The sequence below is a fragment of the Chelmon rostratus genome, chromosome 21, assembly GCF_017976325.1.
Source record: "Chelmon rostratus isolate fCheRos1 chromosome 21, fCheRos1.pri, whole genome shotgun sequence".
NCBI classification, from domain to species: domain Eukaryota; kingdom Metazoa; phylum Chordata; class Actinopteri; order Chaetodontiformes; family Chaetodontidae; genus Chelmon; species Chelmon rostratus.
Window position 1 is genome coordinate 3,568,955 of NC_055678.1, and position 22,234 is coordinate 3,591,188.

General features: G+C 43.6%; 2 protein-coding genes across 3 annotated transcripts; one reads left to right on the forward strand and one right to left on the reverse strand.

The window, feature by feature from the left end:
• The first annotated feature begins 328 nt into the window (after nt 1–328).
• Nucleotides 329–7,682, forward strand: LOC121625250 (phytanoyl-CoA hydroxylase-interacting protein-like). The gene is made up of 6 exons (XM_041963332.1): nt 329–398; nt 4,071–4,261; nt 4,644–4,818; nt 5,964–6,081; nt 6,311–6,491; nt 7,308–7,682. Exons 1-6 carry the CDS (start codon nt 329–331, stop codon nt 7,680–7,682), a joined length of 1,110 nt encoding a protein of 369 aa, XP_041819266.1.
• Nucleotides 7,683–11,465: 3,783 nt separating this feature from the next.
• a1cf (apobec1 complementation factor) lies at nt 11,466–20,431 on the reverse strand. 2 transcript variants are annotated; one of them, XM_041962790.1, is made up of 12 exons: nt 20,330–20,431; nt 20,023–20,157; nt 19,813–19,943; nt 19,054–19,292; nt 17,387–17,551; nt 16,945–17,042; nt 16,496–16,633; nt 15,987–16,131; nt 14,786–15,006; nt 13,384–13,520; nt 12,754–12,908; nt 11,466–11,620 (listed from the first exon to the last, which is right to left on the reverse strand). In XM_041962790.1, the coding sequence occupies exons 1-12, from the start codon at nt 20,429–20,431 to the stop codon at nt 11,466–11,468; spliced, it is 1,821 nt and encodes a 606-aa protein (XP_041818724.1). The 2 variants fall into 2 exon arrangements, with proteins under 2 accessions (XP_041818724.1, XP_041818723.1); XM_041962789.1 differs by having other exon boundaries at nt 14,786–15,030.
• Between the last annotated feature and the right edge of the window lie 1,803 nt (nt 20,432–22,234).

Sequence of the window (22,234 nt, forward strand, 5' to 3'; positions counted from 1 at the left end):
TATATACACATGTATATATATGTGTGTGTGTATATATATATATATATCAGCATAAGTGTAGTAATTACACCAGGACAACTGAGCAGGTCGTCTACGGTGAAACAGAGCAATAAAGTTTTATTCAGACAAATAAACAGAGAGAGACACAGAGAGAGAGAGAGAGAGAGAGAGAGAGAGAGAGAGAGAGAGAGCTGCCGTCAGACTCAAACTGAATGAAAACTAACTGAAGCTTTGCAGCTCAGCCTCAAAGGTAAACTGATGTTTTGGACTTTTGGTTTTGCTCGGTCGATCTCGTCGTCTCTCAGTCGTCTGGATGGAAACATGCATGATGGAGCCTCCCCACAGCAGCCTGAACAGTCCGAGTGTGGAGCTGAAGAGTCTGCAGCTGTGTGACGGAGGTTAGTCAGTGTGTGTGTGTGTGGCTGCCATCATTCATCTCCACTGTGCCTGGTGATTACACCGCTGTCAGTCGTTATGTGTCTCTCTGGAGCTGTAAATAAATGCATACGTACAAACATACATTATGTATGTGCGTATGGATGTATTCTGCCACAAACAGTTCGGCTTAAAGGTGACGATGTGTTCATGTTGTGTTCGCAGTTTGTTTCTTCTGAAACTAAGTGGACACAAACATCAGTGGCTGCAGCTTTCAGCACTTTCTAATTAGAATTATAATTCAAAGTCCAGTACGACGTACAGATGTTGGTGAGGGCAGAAACTGCAGCCTACATCTTTAAATTTCCTGATTGTTAACTAATAACAGCTGCCTGTCTGACAAGCAGTGGATGAGGAAGTATTAACATCATTTACTTGAGTAAAAGTACCAATACCACACTGTAAAAATACTCCATTACAAGTAAAAGTCTGCACATCATGAAAATCTGACACTGAAAAGTACAGATTATCCCCAAAGTATCAATATAAAGTTTTCATCATGACCATTGATAGTGCTGTATTATTCCAGTGTTGTTAAATGATTGAGTGCTGACTAAAACAGATAGGAAGCAGCATTTTCCTTTGTTCTAAACACGAGTGGACAGGAGTCCTTCCATAGTGGCTGCAAAGCGGTAGAAAGTGGAAAGAAGAGGAAAAAACTGCTGTAGAATCACATCTGTCCTCTCTCATAGAGCAAGTATCAGATCTTTGGAGTGACAGCTGAGTGAATGTGGTACTGGTGATCTCCACACATGCAGCTCGATGTTTGAGTTTTTGTGTGAAATGTTCCTTTACGTGGAGATGAAGCAGAGTTCAGATTTTATGGCGGACAATTAAAATGAAAGTTTCTTTTTCCCACTTTATTAGAAACTTGCCTTCTTTAGTTTGAATTGTTTTGTTTTCTCCAGTATGTAAGAGACGGATCCATGTTTTAGGACAGTTTCTCCTTGTGTCGATAGCATGAGAGTAATAAGAATCATCACAGTGTCTGCAGGTGAGACGAGGCTGGACAGGTGAGGAAGCTGTGAGTGAACTCTTTTCTGTTCTTTGTGCACTCTGGCAGCAGCTTCAGTCTGGTGAACCTCCAGAGTCACAGTCGATCTCTGTGGATAATTACCTTCCCACAGGGAATGAATAGATGCTTCACCCCCTCCATTCACTGACAGGATGGAGGGAGGAGGAGGAGGAGGAAGGCCAGCAGGAACTCTGCTTCTGCTTGTCCTGTTTTTTTTTTTTTTATTTTGGTCATGAAATGATGAATCGGTCATTCCTGACCAATCTTTTTTTGGTTGGCTATTTTTTTGTTTGTTTTTTTTCAAATTAATCTGCAAGAGTTCATTCAAATACAGCTAAAAAGATTTGTCCATCAATCAATTAGTGGACTGACAGAAAATGATTAATTGTCTGTTGTGATGATGGTTTCAGTGACTTTTCCTGTAAAATCATTTGATGTTTCAGCTTCTCAGATGTTTGATTTGCTGCTTTTCCTCTGACTGATCTGAATGTGTTTGTAATAATGTCGAGCTTTGGACTAAACAAACACTGTGAAGGCGTCACTTTGGCCTCATCGTCACCACATTTCTCACTATTATTCACGATGTTTGCAAACCAAACGGTCGATCGATTAATGGAGAAAATAATCAGCAGATTGATCGAGAATGAAAAGAATCATTAGTTGCAGTCTGATACAAAACAGCTGAAAATGAGCCTCAACCAGCTCCAACAGTCAAATCCTGCTTTGACCTGAACGACTGAGTCACAATAATCTGATGAGATCAGACAGAACAGCAGAACAGTCACAGGGACATTTTACTGCACTGAGTACTTTTACTTTGATGCTTCAGGTACATTTTGCTGATTATACTTACATACTTTTACTGAAGTAATGCAGGACTTTGTGGTATTAGTACAAGCATACAGCACAGATTTCTTGAAACTCACTCATTAAGCCGGCTCATCACTCAGAGCTGTGGACTCTGTCCTCCATGTGTCCTCCGGAATGAAAAGTTTGGACACCCCTGATGCTACATTTTAATGAGTTTCCTGTTCACACTGAGAAATCTGTACAAAACATCAGATGCGAGTCGTAACAAGGTGTTACGTCGGTGGTTGAGTCCTTCGCCTCCTCAACAGGCTCCTTGTTCAGCCTGCGAGGTCTCCGAGTCTCTGCTGACTGAAGCCTTTTGTCCTCTGAGGCGAAATCTGGACAGAGCAGAATACAAGGAGGGAGGGAAGGAGGGATGTAGGGACAGAAAGAGAGAGGAGGTGAATAGAAACAGAGGGGTAAACAAGTTAGACCCAGATACAGAGCAGGGTGGAATACAGAAGGCCTTCACTGTGGTATTCAGATGAAATCATCCTCAGACATTTGCTTAATGACCACACTGTGGGAGGGGTTTATTCCAGCTTCAAATAAAGACCCTCAGGTTTGCGCAGTCACACCTTTGACTTCATTCAGTCTCTCATTCGTGTCATGGGGTTGCTAAAATGATGTCATGACCAGCAGAAATCATGCGTCACCCTCCAGCTGATGACCAGAAAAAGAAACCATTCACAGTCATGCTAGGCTGTGCAGATACAGCTGTGCTGAGCTAAACGCTCACATCAGCATGCTAACAGTGACAATGCTAATATACTGATGTTTAGCAGGTGTGATGTTTACCATGTTCAACTTTAGCATGTTAGCATGCTAACAAACTAGTCAGAGGATCACCACTGTTATTACAGTTCGTCTTCTAAGATGCGTGCAGTGACTGTCAGTGGTGGACTGACTGTTAGCATCTGTTGAGCTACGCTAGCTAAAAATGGGAACGTCTGACACTTGGTTGACTGCAGACATTGGTCGGAGTGGATTTTCTTCCGTCCACCTCTGATGGTTTGTGATATTTGAATCTGGGTCAATGTACTCTGAACCTCAATGAGTTAATATGCAACTGTGCTGTAATGCTGATAAAAACAGCTCACACACACACACACACACACACACACACACACACACACACACACAGCTGTGTGAGCTGACAGTTACTGTAATCTTCTTACATCATCAGTGAGCCTCGACATGCTGCTCCTCTTAATCTTTGATCTGCTGCAGCGTTTTTACTGACAGACTTCATAATAAACTCATTCTGCAACTAAGACGCCAAAAAATGTGAAACACGAATAAAAAAGAATGTGATAATTTGTTTTTGACATAAACTCAAATGAAAACAGAACAAAGACAACATATTTAACGGTTGAGCTCATCAACTTCATTGATTTTTGTAAATATAAGTGAAAAAATAAACTTCTTTTTGTTTTATATTCACATTTATAAATGCAAAAAAGCAAATGTGATGTTATAAAAGGCCCAAAACCACGTGCGCCTGTCTGTGAACGTGACTTAATGCTCCTGTTACAAATGGTTGCTTCATTTGGCTTGAATCCTCAACATCTGGCTTTTTTCACTGCTGCAGTCAGGGTTAAAATTTGGGGCATCAGAGGTCACGTTAGTGTTAACACAAGAAACATCCAGGTGACTTTTTACAATAAAATGCACCTGAGTTAATAACCCACGTGGCCACAGGTGTCGGTGTAAATGAGCGTATACCTGTCTGTATGTTTATGCAGGTAAACTGACTCTCTTCCAGGCACAGAGTCTGCAGACAGCGGCATCGGGGACGGGGACGACCTGCCGCTTCCTCAGCAGATTCGGGTCAGTAACATCACCTGCGATTCGTTCAAGATCAGCTGGGACATGGACAGCAGAGGCAGAGACAGGATCACACACTACTTCATCGACCTCAACAAGAAGGAGAACAAGAAGGAGAACAAGTTTAAACACAAGGTTGGTTGAACAAAATATCTGATCAGATCCAGGATGGGGTCGCCGTTATACTCCAGATTTTGCCAGAAACTCTCTGATCGGCGCAGATTCTGTTGGAAATCTCTCGTTTGTTTCTTCATTGCTTGTAAAATAAAAACATATCTACAGTCGATGGGCAGAGGAACTGTGCGGGTGTAGAGGCAAATCACATTTTGGATGGAAACGAGAATTCGTCCACATTTTTGGATAATTTTCTGGAAATTTTGGTAAAAGTTTGTTACTTGTGGATGGAAACCTGACTACTGTCATCGTCTAATGTCCATTTAGAGACACTTGGTGGAATGAAGTAACCAGGTGATCATAGCTGAATACTGTGTCCACCTCCTGTGTCTCTGCTTTTCAGGACGTACCAACGAAGCTGGTGGCAAAGGCAGTTCCCCTGCCGATGACGGTGAGAGGACATTGGTTCCTGAGTCCTCGCACGGAGTACACCGTGTCCGTCCAGACTGCCGCCAAACAGCCAGATGGAGACTACGCCGTCTCTCAGTGGAGCGAGATCATCGAGTTCTGCACCGCAGGTCGGACACGTTATGCTGCAGTGATGCTTCAGTGGTTCTCAGTCTGTGTTCCCGCCTTCCGATCTGAATGTGTTCCAGTTCTTCTGCTCGGCCAAACATGGATGTCAAATGACGCAAACTGATGTTTGTATGTCAAGTCTCTGAACGTCACAAGCGTATAGCACACTTTGAATGAGACAGGAAGAGTAGGCCGGCACCACATGCTTGTCAAGACTTCTATCGAGCACAAATCAGCTGAGTGGAGAAGTTGTTGTTTCGCGGCGCAAAGTCAAGTAGAAATTGGTGGAAAGGTAACTCTGCTGCTGCCTCTGTGTGTCCGCCGCCATATTGCTGTGACGTCAGGTGTGTTAAAGTTGGTGATGTCACGCCACAAGGATCTTGGCCGAGCTTCCCATTTGGAATTCTGACTTCGATGACCGTTCCATTGCGCTCCTTTTCTGAGGATTGCAGCACAAAACATGCGTTTTTCCGTTTAAATGAGCACAGCGGCGTTTGACTCTAAACACGTTAACAATGGCTTCTGCATTTGTCTGAGGAGAATTCAATCAAACAAATTTGTTGTTTTAAAGAGCGGCAAATTGTTTGGAAAACGTGGTTAATTAACGTGGAAAAAACATTAATCTGAATGGTTGTATGGGATGTGGGATTCACACACACACGCACACACACACACACACACACATTATTATTATTATCCTCTCCAGCTGAGCCTGGGAGGGATGATAATCTGCTGATTCTCCCTCTGCGGTTTTCCTTCAGTTTCCCTCAGTTTAAGTCCTCCTCACTTCTGATTGGTCAGTTCAGTGACATGAGGATGGAACAAGGAAGTGTTGCTCTGATGCTGATGGAGGAGTAATCCATCCTGCTGTGATCCAACCACCACATATTGAAGCTACACGATGCACATGCTTATCTGATCACCTTGTTGAGATGTTCTCAGGTCGTCCTGTGGACGGTTTCCCTCAGTAAAGAAACACTATATTTAGAAGCGTTTGCCTAAATTTATAAAATATAAATGTGTAATGTGTGTTTAATATATAAAACATTATGCTCCATAAAGTAAATCAGTAAATCCCCAGCTGTTGTTTTTCTGTGTGTAGCTGCGGTGTGTAATGTCCACACACACCTGTGTGTTCTGTCTGCAGATTACTCCTCCGTCCATCTGAACCAGCTGCTGCAGAAAGCCGAGGCCATTGCCGGCAGGATGCTGCCGTTCACCGTCTTCTACAGAAACCAACAGCAGGAGTACTTCCAACAGGCCAGGTGTGTGTGTGTGTGTGTGTGTGAGGACTTGTATTACTTATGCTGTGGGGGATCATTAAGGGTTTCAGACTTGGCATTTTTAGGGTTAAGGGTTTCAGGAGATGAGTGTATTGTCCTCTGAAGTGATGGAAACAGTTTGTGTGTGTGTTCTGTTGCACTGTGTGTGTTTGTCCACAGGCGATGTCCTCTATCTGTGTTTTAACCCCCCCCCCCCGTGTGCTGTGAACAGCCCCGGCTATCGTTCCAGAGACGCTCAGTGTCGCAGGATGCTGCCGGCGGTTAAAGACAACAGCGGCAGCCATGGGTCACCCATCAGCGGCAAACTGGAGGGGGTTTTCTTCAGCTGCAACACAGAGTTCAACACAGGGAAACCGCCCCAGGACTCTCCATATGGACCCTACCGCTTTCAGGTGCAGCCTTTCGTTCGTCACAGGTTGACCAGTTACTCTACCACCGCTGGTGGTTGAAACCTGCACCTGAACTTCAGAGTTTTGTTCATGATGAGAGATGAAGATGTAAAGAGATAAAGTGCATTAATGCTCCTCTTCATTTTAGTCCAGCAGACTAAACCTGGAATCATGCATTAAATAATGAAGGTTATAATGTTTGTGTAGATTCAACTGATGGACCATTTTGTTGGACGAATGTAGTTTGTGCTGCTGTTGAACACCACTGTGATATACTGACAGGTGCTTCTTCACCCCTTTTATATCAATGTAAAAAACGGTGTTCACTGTTTTCTCTGGCTTTGTATCGACGGCTCTCTGTTCTTGGGCTTGTGGGATCTGCTCATGTAAGTAAGTCTTTATCTGTCACATTAGTACATCTTCTAACCAGAACCAGCTGTTGAAAGTAGGTACAGATCACGTTCCAGCAGGGCAGCGTTCAGGTGGATGTCCGTCTCCTGCAGCTGTTTGACAAAGAAACCATGAAATCAGCCAGCAGCGTTTTCTTTCAGAGTTGCATCACTGCACAGAACATGTTTAAACTATTGTCAGTGGCCTCTGAGTCTAAAAGTGCTCGATGAGTTCTGGTCTGATGAAACCAGATAAATTTTTTTTTATTGTTTGTCTATTTGCACGTTTGCATTCATCTTATCTGCACCTAACAATACTGTTTGCACCCCCCCGTGTGTTCTAAAGAGCTTCTGTAAGAGTGGTTTTCTCCATTGTGAGATTAATAAAGTCTTGTCTTATCTTATTAATATAGCATTTGTTTCTGCACAGATCCAAGCAGATGTCCTCTTCAACCAGAACACCAACATCTACTTTGGGGATTTCTACTGCATGTACACCTCCTACCACTACGTCATCCTCGTCCTGGCTCCTCACGGATCCAAAGGAGACGTCTTCTGTAAAGGGAGGCTGCCGGCGCTGGACAGATCTAACAACTGCTTCCTGAGCTGCGCTGAGGACGAGAACGGCACGCTGTCTTTCTGTCACGCTCAGGACGTCATCCTGGAGGTGATCTACACAGAGCCGGTGGATTTGTCTTTAGGGACGGTAGCACAGATCAGCGGGCACCAGCTCATGAGCCAGTCCACCGTCAATGCCAAGAAAGACCCCAGCTGCAAGATCTGCAACATCAGCGTGGGACGTTAGCTGGATCTATTGACTGGACGACCAGCTAATCTGCTAACGACTGACATGGTGTCTAGATCGTATGTAGCTAACAAGCTGCTAACTGAATTCACTACCTGCTGGTTGTGGAACAGCAGGCTAGCTAAGTGCTAGCAATGCCTGGTTGGCTGGAAGGCAATCCATTTAACAATACACTAAATCCACTTTTTTAATATGAGCACTCACTTATTATTACACCTTCAATAGTAGTTAAGACTGCCTTGATTGGCTAGTTGGAGAGTTTGTATTATTGTGTGACTTCGGTGACTCCTATTGAACCCTTTAAAACACATTAACACAAGCAAACTAACCGATCGACGGCAGATCAGCAACTCCAATGTTCTGCAAGGTAAAATGACTGTTTTTGTCAAAGGAGTCTGGTGTGACTGGGGCTTTGGAGAGAGTGAATGTTGACGGCTTCAGTTTCCCTCGGAAAGGGCTGTCTGACAGAAAGATGAACATATCCTAAACACGAGGTTCACTTAGGGTGATACTGATTATTTTAGGTTGGCCTCTTTTTAGGTGGATAACGTCAGTTTTGCTGCTGAACCTGTGCACAGCTGTACAACGCTTAGCCTCCCACACCTGTTCTCCTGCTGCTTCTCCAAACTGGGAGCATCATCTGTAGGTAATAAAACTGACTACTGATAAGTTCCTCATACAACCCGAATGCAAACAGTCCAAGCTATCCCTTTAAAGATTTTCATTAGTAGAGAGTTTTATGGTCTGATCTGGATAAACGTCAATAAATAATTAAAAAGATATTGTTTCATCTCTTCTTTCTCTGCCTTTTTTTACAGAGTTGACTGAGTCAATCAGCTGAAGTATTTCTCTTTGTTGTTTGTTGATATACAGTTTGAACAAAGTAACATCTAACAACCTTTTGACAGATTTACAGAGCTACATGAATCTGTTTGTAATGTTCCGATATGTTAATATATTTAGTGTAAATACAAAAGCAGTGCGACAACCACAGGCGGTTAAAACTGAACTCTTGCAGACACAATCGAACGTGTTCCCGTCTAACTGCAGCGTGACTTCCACCTCCACCTGCTGCTCTTTCCTCAGCTGATGCAGGACACGACACCTGACTGTTGTGCCTGATTCAGGTCCATCATGAGTCCGTTTTGAGAGACTCCAGGCAGAGAGACATTTTGACATTGTCACTGCATTGTTATCATGAAAATATTGCTCACTGTGTAGCTGAATAGACCAGGAACAGCTTATCTGAATCCACCTTGCAACGGTTTAAGGCTGATCAAAAACTGAATGCTAGCTGCTGCTAAACACTGATCATGTGGAAATGTGTGTGTGTGTGTGAGAGAGATACAACAAACGATGGACAGTTAAGTTAATTTACAGTCTGTCTGAGCAGAGCTTTGTATCTCAGCTGATTTAACATCAGCAGCCTCCTCCTCTATGTCATTCATCCTCCTCACCATCAAAGCTTTTATAATCCATTTTGTTTAAAATCAGCTTTGCAGTTTTGCTGCATCCATCTGATCGCTTCCTAACGGCATGCTAACGTTAGCATTGCTAATTTGCTTCTGTGGTCTTTGTTGTGGCTCTTTCTCATCCTAATGTTACTGGAACCAGCCTACAAATAACTGGCTCCACAAATCAACGCTAACAGCTGCTTTGACGTCATGTGTGTTACACAAAACAGACTTTTGGCTGAGCTGCGACAGACTGGCATCAAAATCCAGGAGTCTCCACGAAACCCTTCGCAGCAGCTGGACCTCGAGTGCGGTGGCTCAGAGAGCTCGGTGCAGAGAACAAATAGAAGAAGAAGAAAACTTGTTCATCAGGGTGACAACACGCAGCGTTTAGGGAACACAAATGTTTTCTGCTTGTGTTGAAGTCTCTGTGGACTAAAACCAAATGAAAGACAACAAAAGTAAAATTATGAAATTGTAATTGTAAAGTAATACAGACACAGTCAAGCTGCCACTTCTTCACTTTTTTATGACTTTTATTTCGATTACGGATCATGAAACATCACAGTTTACCTTTTAGATAGAAAACCTCTCCCGAATACCCACAATTCTTTCTGCTCATCACAGATTAGTACTGATTCACTTTGACATGTTTCCTGTTTCCAGGTCAATTATGGAGGCAAGGAGAATGCAAAATAACTCTATACAAATATCATCTGGATATTTTTCTTATTCCTGGTATAAAAATAAGTTCTAAGTGCTTCACACACTTTAATACTGTCTCTGCTTTGGCATGTTCACAGCTCGGGTGTCAGCGTGTGTCGTCAAATGTGAAACTCCAGAAACACTTAAAGAAACAAATAGAAGAAATAAACATGAAGTCGGGCTGAATGAGCTGAGCCGCTCATGAGACGTACTCGCAGTCACCACCAGGAGGCGCAGCAGAGGCGATTGCTAAAAATGTTTTTTTTCTGTCAAATCCACTGCTGAATTCTTTCGTCTTATTTGTTTAAGCCTGGTGCCTTTAAGTTGAACTGCCTGACCATCATTTTATTAACCGCAGCTTATATTTCTGCCACACTGGACATAACATGCGCAGATGTTGTGGAAAGACAGAATTATAAAAATATCAGCACAAAAAGAAAAAAATATATAATCTGAGCGTCTGCAGAATTGTCAAATATCGATGTTTTTGTTTGGGTCAAAACTCCAAAGATGAGGCGATTTTTCGGATCACAGCTGGCTGTTTGCTTCCGTACAACGCAGCGGGTGAACATGAAAATACTGAAACGTGGCTAAGAAATGTTGAGAAAAAGGGAAACAGCTGATGCCTCTACTGCAGCTCTGAGGTTTACGTTCAGGTGTTTTTAATCTTCTGACTCGTGAAAGCAGCAGAGCAGCAGTGTTACAGCGAGTCCTGATAAAGTGTGTCAGGAAATGAGCTTTCTGTTAACGTCGAACACATCAGGCATGACGACGAGAAGAATAAAGTGATTATAAAGACATTTAGTCCAAGCTTTGGTCTCATATGTCAGGAGTTTATGACACAATGTTCAAAAGGATTCCTTCTAGATACATATGATCTAAAAACCACATATTCACAATTTAAAGAACTAAGAAGTCCAGAGTGCCTCAGCCACCCGTTCATGGTCTCTGTTTAAAAACCTGTCCAAATTTCATTTGCCAGGAAAGCTGCTGAAATTCAAAAGGACTACAAATCCCATTCATCTGAGAGATAAAAACACAGGACTAGAAAAAGGGTGAAATAACAAAATCTATTTGGCCAATTCAGTTTTCGAGTATTGTAAACATACTAATGGAACATGCAAACAAAAAAAAACTGCTAAAAAAACATATGAACTGATCAAAACATGAATTCAACCCTTCAAACAGCCAATCACAGGCCAGCTAATTAATCAATCAGAAAATAATGAGAAACGTATGAATACATCATTCAAATAAAGGTAGGAGAGCAGAGACAGATGATACGAAGACAGAATTTGTTTCAGGGCGACCGATGAGTCCAAAGCAGTTTCCAGCAGCAGTTTTCAAAATGTGTCCTGCGAGACAAACGTGGTTTTGTCCCCCTGTAAACACTGCAGGACAGCACCCATAATGCAACCAGCAGCAGAGAGGTGCATTCACACCAGCCTGCTCGGTTTCCACAGAGGTGAGGCCGCCTGCCATCGACAGCGAGCCCGTTTACTCCCACTTTGTTTTACCGTAATCAGCCAGCCAATCAGAAAGTGAAAACTCCTAACCAATTAAAAGCAGTTTAGTGTGAATGCATCCTCATCTGAATTGCGCCTGCTCACTGGACGCCACTCGTCTAGAAAACGCCGTATCCGTCGGTGTGGCGCGTCGCCACAGCGAAGGCGGGGTAGCCCTCGTAGGTGGTGTAGGCGGTCAGGTCCTGACCCAGAGACACGGCCTGCTTCAGCTGGGAGGCGACCGCAGACGTCGCCGGGCTCGCCAGAGTGTAACCTGGAGAGAGAGACGAGACCAAACCTCACACGGTTTCATCTGTTTGCTCGGAGTTTCACGTGTTTGCGGGTTGTTGACGAGTCATTTTGTGCTCCTTCGTGTTTTTATGGTGATTTCGGTGAAAGTTCACGAGCTGGCTGCTTGGAGGCAGAACAACAACAAGCTGACAGACACTGACAGCCCTCAGGTGCTGTCACCTTTTATACCTTAGCTACTAAATACTCTTGATTCTGATTGGCTGGAAGGTGTTCAGTGTTTACATTCTTTACTTCTAAGTCTGTAAGCATTATCAGCAAAGTTTACTTATGAGCTATAATCTGAAAAGTACATAAAATGGAAATACTCGAGTAAAGTACCTTGAATTTGTACTTAAATACAGTACAGAACAACATAATGACTGATGTGGAGTAGTGTTTGTGTCAGTCCAGTACTCTCTCTCTTTGCTCTGTTTTTGGCCTCCACCAGCTCCTGAGGGAAATATCTGGCTCTTCAGCTGCTAAATGCTTCACTTTGTTCACCAGCTGGTCTCTAACTGTGTCTGTCTGCTGTTTGCAGCTCAGCAGGTAGTGATCAGAAGCTTTTTACAGCTACTTCTCTGAAAACAGCTGCTGGGCTGTCTTCATCAGCTTGTAGAGTTCTTCTGCCCCCTGGTGGGCATAAGCCACAAATGCAGCCAAACAGAGATCGGTCACAGGATACATTTTACTGCACAACCAGTACTTTCACTGCACGAAGCTGACAATACTTCTGTACTTTATATGTAGAAATTCAAATGCAGCACTTTTACCTGTAACTGAGTATTTTGAGATTATGTATTAGTATGGAAGTAATGAATTTCTGTTGTTGCTGATCAATAAGTGAACAAAGCATTAGCATCACCTGCATCATGCAAACACAACAGTCTCACTGAGAGTTACTGATGTTACTTCAAGCTGTTTGGAGGGAAATAAATCAGTTTGATCAACATAATGGATGATTTGAAAACTGTTAATCGGGAAAGTCAAACACTGAGTTGTTAATGGGGCTAAACCTTCAGATCCATCATTTGGAGCCATGTTGTCTTTCTTTCACCTGTCTGCATGCGGTTTGTTGAGTGAAGAGTTAGTTGGCTTTGGGTACGGACCTTCACATACCTGGGAAGGCTACTGAGGCAACAGCGGCAGCTGTAGCGCAGCCGGCGTCGGCGGCGCCGTCTGTCTGCAGACTGAGCGTCTGCAGGGTGTGTTCGGCTGCGTGGACTTTAGCTTCTTCTACAGCTGCACACAGCTTGGCGGGGGTGAAGGGATGGCTGTGGAGAGGGAATCCAGATCGAGGTCTAATGTAGCTGGATCATGAGTCAGTATAAATATATCTATATATATATATTTGCATATATTATCATGCATCATATGTTTATAGATATTAGTAGCGGCAGCAGTAGTAGTAGTAGTAGTAGGAGGTGGAGTAGGAGTATGAGAACTGTATACTGTTGCATTTGTAGTACTGATTGTGTGAGAATCAGATTTAGAATATTATATATAGTAGTAGGCGTAGGAGTAGAGGTACTAGTAGTTTTAGGAGTAGTGATAGATGTAGCGGTAGTAGTTGTAATAGTTTTAATAGCTGTAGATGCTGCTGCAATAGTAGTATTAGCAGTAGCAGTAGTGGAAACACTAGGAGTGCATGTACTTGTAGTAGCAGTAATAGTTGCAATAGGAGGAGCAGTAGTACTATTAGTAATTGTAGTAGTAGCAATATTACTGCAGTATCAGCAGAATTCTTACACATTGGGGTTCTGTGTAGCCAAAGCTGGTATGGTGATCTTGTACAGAAAGAGCTGTCTCTGGTCTGGACCAATGGCAGAGTGGAGCTGATAGACGGGTTGACCCCAGTTATTCTTCTGACACAACTCCTCCAGAACCTGACAGACAGACAGGCAGGCAGAGAGAAAGACAGACAGACAGACAGATGGAGTTTAGACTGGCTGTAGATGATAGAACAACACCTTCTGTTGATATTCAGTCTTCCCGGTTTTGGTTTCGTCAGTTTTTGGGTTCATTTGTTTGGATTTGGGGGTTTTTATTGGGTCACATTTTCCGGGACAATTCATGTTTTTTACAACTTGGCTGTCGGTTTGGCAGCGACATCCATAAAAAAAAATCGGATGGGTGAAGAATGATAAGTGCTGCTAACCAGGAGGTTTGTCTCCGACCTGTCTGATTGTTCATGTGGACTGTGGCAGATTCCTTTTTAGTGATGACCCTAACCCAAAATGATTGTCCATCCTGGCTCACAGGAAGCGAACATCGCCCATACATGTGTGTCCACAGTCGCGTCTTCCAGCCCTTCCTGGAAGATCCAAATACAGATGGACCAGATGTCCCTCATCCCTCCACTGTGCTCACAGTCTCCTCCCAGCTGGAACACCTCCACAGGGAGGCAACCAGAGGGAGGTCGGATTAGATGCTAAACCATCTCTACTGGTTCCCTTCAATGAGAAGTCAACACGAGACGAGCTATTCACCTGGTCTATATGGCTGAACCAGACACCTTTCCAAGGAGACTTACTTCAGACACCTGTATTGGTGATCTCATTGTTTTAGTGAATACCAAAAGTTCAAACCGTAGGTGATGAAGGTGATACGTAAACCTCTGATCTAGTACAGTCTCGGAATGATCCACAGTGATCCACATGTAAGGATGGGTTCTGATGGCCAGTTCCACTTACGATCTGGCTCCAAGTTGGTAAACCACTTGGATTCATTGATCTCTGCATCCAACAGATCCCCTGTTGAATCTTGTTGAGTCTTAGATCATCTTTTGCCTCTGACAGTACAGGCATGTCCTGCTGTCTAGGACGCTGGCTGACAGTAAGGAGGTCATCAGCTCATGTAGTGCACTTGGGGCTTCCGGACTTCCAGTCCTGCCCCTCTTCTTTCAGCTGACGTCCACCCTGCACCTCACCTTCTTTTGCACCTTCAACACATCACCTAGACCACACATCCTTGCATTGCTTTAATAACTTAATAATTGGAAGTGTAACTCTTGTGGTCTGTACATTATCATTGAACTGGACCGTGGTCCTACATCTCAGCACATAATGTGGTGAGTACAAAAGAACAAAAGGAGACATGAGTTGTAATCTTTCAGTATTAACCCTGCAGTTTCTCAGGTGTGTTCTGTTACCTGTGGTGCAGGTTTGATGGCGGTGGCCTTCAGGCTCATGGCAGCAGGGTTCATGGGGGTCAGCTCCATGCCCGGCAGCAGGTCATACAGCTTCTCCTCTGCCTGCTTGTCGGCCTTCAGGCCATAGGAAGCGCTGCCGCTGCCGCCTCGTCCCATGGCTCCGACCCCGGCCGCGTAAGCCAGGTAGCCCCGCCCACCCAGCCCCCGCACCCCGGCAGCCCCTACAGGTACAGTCATGTAAATTTCTACAGGAGACCGAAAAGGCAGTGAAATCAATCAAATCACCGGAAATCAACCGGGAAGAAGAATCACACACAGACAATTAATCAAAGTGAACAGGTACCGTGGTAGCCATGGTAACGGAACTCCACCTTACATCCACCCAGTGTCAGCACTACAGCAGTAGTCATGGTAACAGTGCATCTATCGATAATTCACTGAGGAGTTATTTCTCTGGATGATTGATTTCCCAGCTTTCAATTCTTTACACCATTTTTAGAAGATTTTGTGTTTAATTAACTTGATGAAGTTCTCTTTTGATTCACTGGATCATATTTGATTTTCTGTTAACAACAAACAAATAATTTTAAAAGGACATTCTTCATGTTTGGGTGATCTTGATTCAATACAGTTGGACTTTTAAAGCAGTATAAGCAGATTGGAAGTATTACAGGTGAACTGACCGTTCCAAACGCCCCACCCCTTGCTGTTTTGGGGAGGGTTGGTCAGTTCACCAAGAAAAATCTATTTGATCATCAATATGTCCATGCTGTCCAGTGAAAAACATTTTCTTTTTATTTGAATTGGGAATTGACAGCAGCAGTTTGCTTTAAAATGCTAATCATGTGAAATATTATTGAAGAACAGCTGAAAGCTGAGCTCAGATTCACTGAAGCAAAAGGTCTGACTTTTTGTTTCATCAGTTCAAAACACTGACATTTCCTGTGAGTTTTTTATAGGAAGGAAGTCTCTGAAACGCTCCCTGTGCTCGCACTAAAGTTTAGAATCTGAAATAAAACATTAGAGCAAAGCTCACAGACTGATGTGAGGTCAGTTGGTCCTCACTTGGACCCTGTTACACCACAGAAAAGGTGAGCTCACTTTGCATTGCTGTATTTAACATCCAGCTGGTTGAGAAGGTTCACATCTATTGCCTTCTGTTGAAGTTTAGGCGGTAAACAAGCGACCCCTGACCTCTCACCTCTGACAGACGGCGTCCTGATCAAACCTCGACCTCCAACATGAGCTTTGGCCGGTGGGAAGCGGAACTGACCTGGTATAGCAGTGTAGGCCTGGGGGGCGTAAAACACGGGCGGACCGAGATACGCTGCTGAGGGGTCGTACACCTGTAGGAGGAGGAGAGCAGAGTGCTCACATTTATCTATGCTAGCATGCTATCAGTGACAATGCTAACATACCAATGTTTAATGGGTATAATGTTTACCATTTTCATCACCTTAGTTCAGCATGTTAGCATGCTAACATTTGCAGTAAACACAGCTCGGGCTGACGGGAATGTCATTAATTCTGCAGGTATTGGCTCATAAACAAAAGTATTTGACACATTAAGATGTTGACCTGATGATGGCGCTGTTAGCCTGGTTAAGGAATGCCAAAATGACACTCATCACTTAAATCTACGCCGATGGTGCCTTTTCCTCCACCTAAAACGCTGTTGTGCATCAGATATTTTGAGATGAGGACTCGTACCTGTCCCAGAGTGTAGGCGGTGTAGTCGGTCTGCACAAGAGATGCTCCCCGTCCACCAGTCCCTCTGGTGTAACGGACATAACTGTCCTTGTCCACCGGCTTGGCCAGTGTCACCTCGATAGGAGAGCCATCCACCACCTGCAGGCAGGAGGAAAATAACGCCTCGCTGTACAATAACTCACATGCATCAGTATTTCACTGCTGTAGATGTTTATGGTTGAGCTCATTTTAGCTACTTTATATATTGTTGGCTAGTTTAATCTATAGCGATGCATCATATTCCATTAGATCATCATATTTTTGCAGCATGGCTGTCTTGTGGTAATCACGTATCTCTGAAAAGTCAAAATGAATCTTGTGACGATGAAGTAATTATTTTGCAAACTCAGCGTAGTGTCGGAGCATCTGTTGTCCTGGAAAATAAATCTTCCTGACAAACAGCTGCTGACCTTTCCATTGAGTGTGTTCATGGCGTTGATGGCGTCTTCTCTCTGAGTGAAATGGACGAAGGCGTAGTCTCTGATCTTCTTCACTCGCTCCACTGCACCTGTAACACAAGAAACTCGTCTGTAAAGCCAAGTTTAGATCTTCATCCAATATTTTTGATATTTAATTATATTTAAGAGTTTATTAAGTTAAGACCATCAAGCAACTCTAACTCTAATAAGAAATAATAAGGACCCTAAACTGGATCCTTGTGGTACACCACGTCCAAACATTTGTTATCACTTGTTGCTCTTTACTTTAAATCTAAAGTCATTAAATCCTTTTAAAATCTGTTGGCAGAGATTAAAAACTTGCTACAGATCAATAATCACTTCATCATCACTGTTGGTGCATTCAAGGACACTCCGACATTTGAGTATTAAGAGTTGACTGTAGAGGTAATACCTGGTCTAAGGCTGTTAAACTCTTTCTCAATGGTCTCCTCTGTGGTCTGCAGCATCAGGTTCCTGACGTACAGTATCTTGACGGTTGCCATGGTGTCCTCATCCACCTCCACCTCAGGCTCCGCCCAGTCCACAGCGATGGCGTGACCCCACAGCTGAATACGACCTGAGAGAGAGAACAGGTAGGATTCATCCTGCTGTTTTCAGCTTTAATGTCTTTATTAACGTGACAGTTTGACTTGATGTTGCCTTCACGTTACACTGGAAATAATTGGAGATGGGAAACCAGTGCACACAGACTAGCACACAGTGCACGATATCCACGGTCCAGTATGACCGTTAGTTTTGAGTCATTTTGACATTTTTGACACTTTTTTGAAAATGTAAACATTAAACTGTGGCTCATTGGCTATAAATCTTACTGTGGATGTTTCTGCATTTATACATTTACAAGAATTGTCCATCAAGACACATGCTGCATGTTGATAACATATTAGCTCCAGGGGCTAACCCAACTAGCATAGAGTCAATTGGAGCTCATTTAAGAGTGTATGTTCCAAATGTGTTCTGATGTAGACCCGATGAATGTGTGTTCAGCAGGAATTATTTGGTACACAGTGAGTGTTGAACTGAAGAAAGGCTAATCCTGAACCGAATGGCTGTACTTATATGTCTGTGCTGTCACAACAGAACCAGCAGCATCTGCAGTTCATTCTCTCTGGCTTCATGTTGCACAAACATTCGATGTTACGCAAACAATCCTCCTCTGTCAAAGCAATAAAACAGTTTCTTTATCTTATCACCAAGGATTTCAGCTCCATCCTCAGGGAGATGCAGCACTTCTTTATCATACAACTACTTTGTCCATGAAATGTTTTCTAATCCACTCAGTGGAAACATAGTCTCATGAAACAAACAGACTGAAGCCAGCAGCAAACACGGATGTTTGAGTGTCTTGAGTGGTTGTTCTGATAGCTGCAATCAGAGTTTATCTTATCATCCACCCATCAGAGCTCTTCTTGGTTGGACACTGACCCAGTGACACAGGCTGTGATAACGCAGTCAGCCGACAGGAGACTTTGACATTTTTTATTATGTTGTCTTTCCTTTTACGAGGTGTTTGATACTTTAATGGGTAATGCTGCTACTTTGGCAGCTTTGAAATAACTTATTAGTCAAACAGTTCCAGCTGGATGTGACCAGTTTATCCCAGCAGTCACTTCAGTTTGCTTCTGAAAATACTCATAGAAACCATGAAAGTTTGTTATTAAAGTGTGGTGAAGCTGCTGATAACTGAAGTTGGACTTTGTGTGCTAGTTGGCAAATGTTAACATGCTAACATGCGAAACTAAGATGGTGAACATGGTAAACCTGCTAAACATCAACATGTTAGCATCTTGTTAGCATTTTGCTCAGAACACAGCTGTGTCTAAGTGCAGCCTTGCAGAGCTGCTAGCGTGACTGAGGACGCAGTCTTGTCTTTTTTATAATGTCCTTGTGGGTTCATCATCTGTGGTCTGGGTTGATTTTCTAACATGAAGCTTGTCAGTGCAATGCATCATTGAACGCAACAAACAGTCCCTGCTCTCAACTGTGTTATTGCATGCCTTAAATTTAGCAAAAAACAGTTAAATAAATGCAGTTTAGTGTTAACTGTTTGGTGTCTACCTGGCAGCAGCTTGCGGCGGGCCATGGCAGCTGCTCTGTGGCTCTCGTACTCGACGAAGGCGAAGCCTCGGTTCTTGGATTTGTCTGCGGCGCTGGGGTACACGATGACGTCCATGACCCCGTCAGTGACCTTCCTCATCTCAGACAGGATCTCCTCGCGCTTTTTGGTTTTGGGAATCCCGCCCACAAACAGACGGCAGTTGTCAACGCTGGCACAAACTCCGAGGAGACGGCCGTTTCTGTCGGACGGAAGAGCAGAGTTCTACTTTTTCTGGTGGTTTCTCGGGCTGATGTGTTTATCTGTGATTGAGCTTTTTGAAGGTGTTCAGGGTTGTTGCTAGGCTGTTACTATGTGTTCTGGGTGCTTCTGACTTTGTATTTGCAGTGTTTGCACATGTGTTACTGGATGGTTGCTTGAAAATGATTGATATGGCTTTATGGTCATGAGGTTGCTAGGTGGTTGATAGGGTGTTATTGAGGGTTGCTTGGATGTTCTTCATTGCCTCATGTTGATACTTGCAGCTTCTCATTAGCATTACTTTGGGACAGATTTCAAGGCTGTTTGACAGATGATTGGCATTTCTGTCGTTCTGTCAACATGGATGAAGGCTGCGTTCGCCAGGCTGACGAGGAGTTTGTTTACAGTGGTAATGGAGCTAAAGGCTAGTTGTAGCCCAATTGATGCTTCTTGTTTATGTTGTTGTTGTTTGTTGTGTTGTCTGGGATGTCTGAAAGATGATAACAGAAGCAAACACTGACCTGATCTCATAGTTGTTGAGCTGCTTCATGGCAGCTTTGGCCTCCTGTTTGGTGCTGAACGTGACGAAGGCATAACCTCGGTTGTTCCCGTTGAAGTCCATCATCATCCTCACTTCGTAGATCTTACCAAACTGAGTCAGGGATGGAGAAATGAAGATGTGAGAACATCAGGCAAACATGTTTGACTGCAGTGAGAAAACTCTCTCTCACCTTCTCACATAGTGGGACTAGTTCGTCTTCAAACAGATCTCTCGGTAGCTTCCCCACAAAAATTTCGCTGCCCCTCTCTGGCGGTGGGCCGTCCCAGTCGGGCGGTGGGCCCCCGTACCGCCGCTGGCCGTTCTCCTGGACCAAACCCCCAAAAATGACAAATTGGTGAAAAAACACACTAATGAGTCCCCAAACATGCATCAACGTTCATTTTCTGACACTGCATCGTTTGAGAATCAGGGGTCAACCAGGGTCAGACGTTTCAGACGAAAGCTGTTTCAAACAAAGGTCCGGGTCGCCCTCCTACCTGCTGCAGCTGGTATCCTGTGCGTTGCATGAGCGCCCGCAGTGCCGCCTCCTTCTGTGTCCCCGCCAGTCCGTCCCCGCTTGCTTTCTGATTGGATTCCATTGGATGTGATTGACAGCGATACGTAAATCAGGGAAATTAGGGGTGCTCACTGGAAAACAAAGGAGAACAACAACATGTGAAATATCATGCATAACAGCTAGATTGTCATGAAATGTCCTCGTCATGTTCCTGCTCCCCAGAGGATAGCTAGTGCACTGCACCCTCTCAGGGATGCTGGCAGGATTTACACTGTTGGTGATGTTAAAGTGTAATTAAAGAGCCATTAAGATTCTCATGTTCAATAAACATGTATGAGGAATTCAATAAACAGCATAAATCCTGACTGTATATATACATCTTATATTAAATAAAATATATATAGAAGGAGACTTTCTAAAAATGTCCTGACTGATTGGCCTGATCTGGCGACTTCTCTGCGCTTTTGATGACAGAGCAATGGTGGCCTAAATGTTAGAGAGGCAGACTTCTGATTGGTCATCGGTTCATCCCCGGACCAGCAGGATAATTCTCCCTCGCTGCCATCGAGCAAGGCCCTTTACCCTCGACTCAGTGTCCTGCAGATCAGACTGGTTGCACTGGACAGCATCCAGTTTTTAATGATTGTAACTGTGTGATCCTGACAAACAGAGCTTCATTCTCAGGTGTCCTCCCTGTCAAATACAGGTGAGGTAAACCTGGGAAGTGTCCACTGTGCCTGTGTGTCCTCTCAGAACTGAACCCTGCTGATCCTCCAGCCTGTTTTCCTGCTCTGAACCATAGATACGAGTGGTGTTTTGATGTGAGAAGCAGGGAGGTCAAGGTCTGTTCTGTAATCATTGACAGAGACTCTCAACAGGCTGCAGCCTGACTGTCTGACTATGGCCGACTGAGTGGAAGCATACAAGGGAACCCCAGTTATTAACCACACACACGCACATTTGTGAGGCTCTCAATGACATTAAACCTCCACTGTCATGTAAACGTCAACCTGAAACCCTGAATTTCTAAAAATGTCCTTTCTCTACGAAACGTTTCACTTTTAAAAAATGTCTGCGTGGTTTCAAATGTCAATATACTTTATTTACATGAATGTATGTCAGCCATTGTTTCACAAGCAATCCTATGACGCAATGTAAACATGAGAACAATGACTAAACTTATTGATTCTCTCTCTCTGACTGATTATCTTACTGGTGACATAATGTATCCTGATATTCTGATCAACTATAGAAAACCATATACACACTTGGACTTATGTGGTTTTCTTATTGGTGAAGGTGTTTACAATCATTTATACAAAGGCGGGAGGAAGTCAGGGGTGAGTTGTATTAAATTTGTGAGCACTAATCAGCATTCTTAAATTAATGCATTTTATTTTCATTGGTTGTTTTTCCAGCCAGCGAAGCAGCCGTCGATCAGCCGAGCAGCAGACCTTCAGTTTGAATCACTGAACAAATAAAAGATGTGGACGGACTATCACAGATCACACACTGTAGTTTATTCAGACTCAAACCCACACACACCGTCCCGCTGCCACAAACACTCACTACAGCACCGAATCTGGATTCATCCGCTGCTCAAAACAGTCCCCAACAAATGCTCTATTCCCTCCAGTTTGAGATCTGTGATGAGTTTTTAAAGATTTACGTCTTCAGCAGGAACCAATGAGCCACAGAGAACATGTGTTTGATGTTTGTTGACAACAGGAAAAATCTATCTAATCTAAATTACACCAGAATTATCATTTATAGTGTTTTATAATGTATAGTGTGTGTCTGGTACTGACAGCAGGAGGAGAAAGACACACACATACACACACGCACACACACACACACACACGCACACACACAGAGCTAAGTGGCT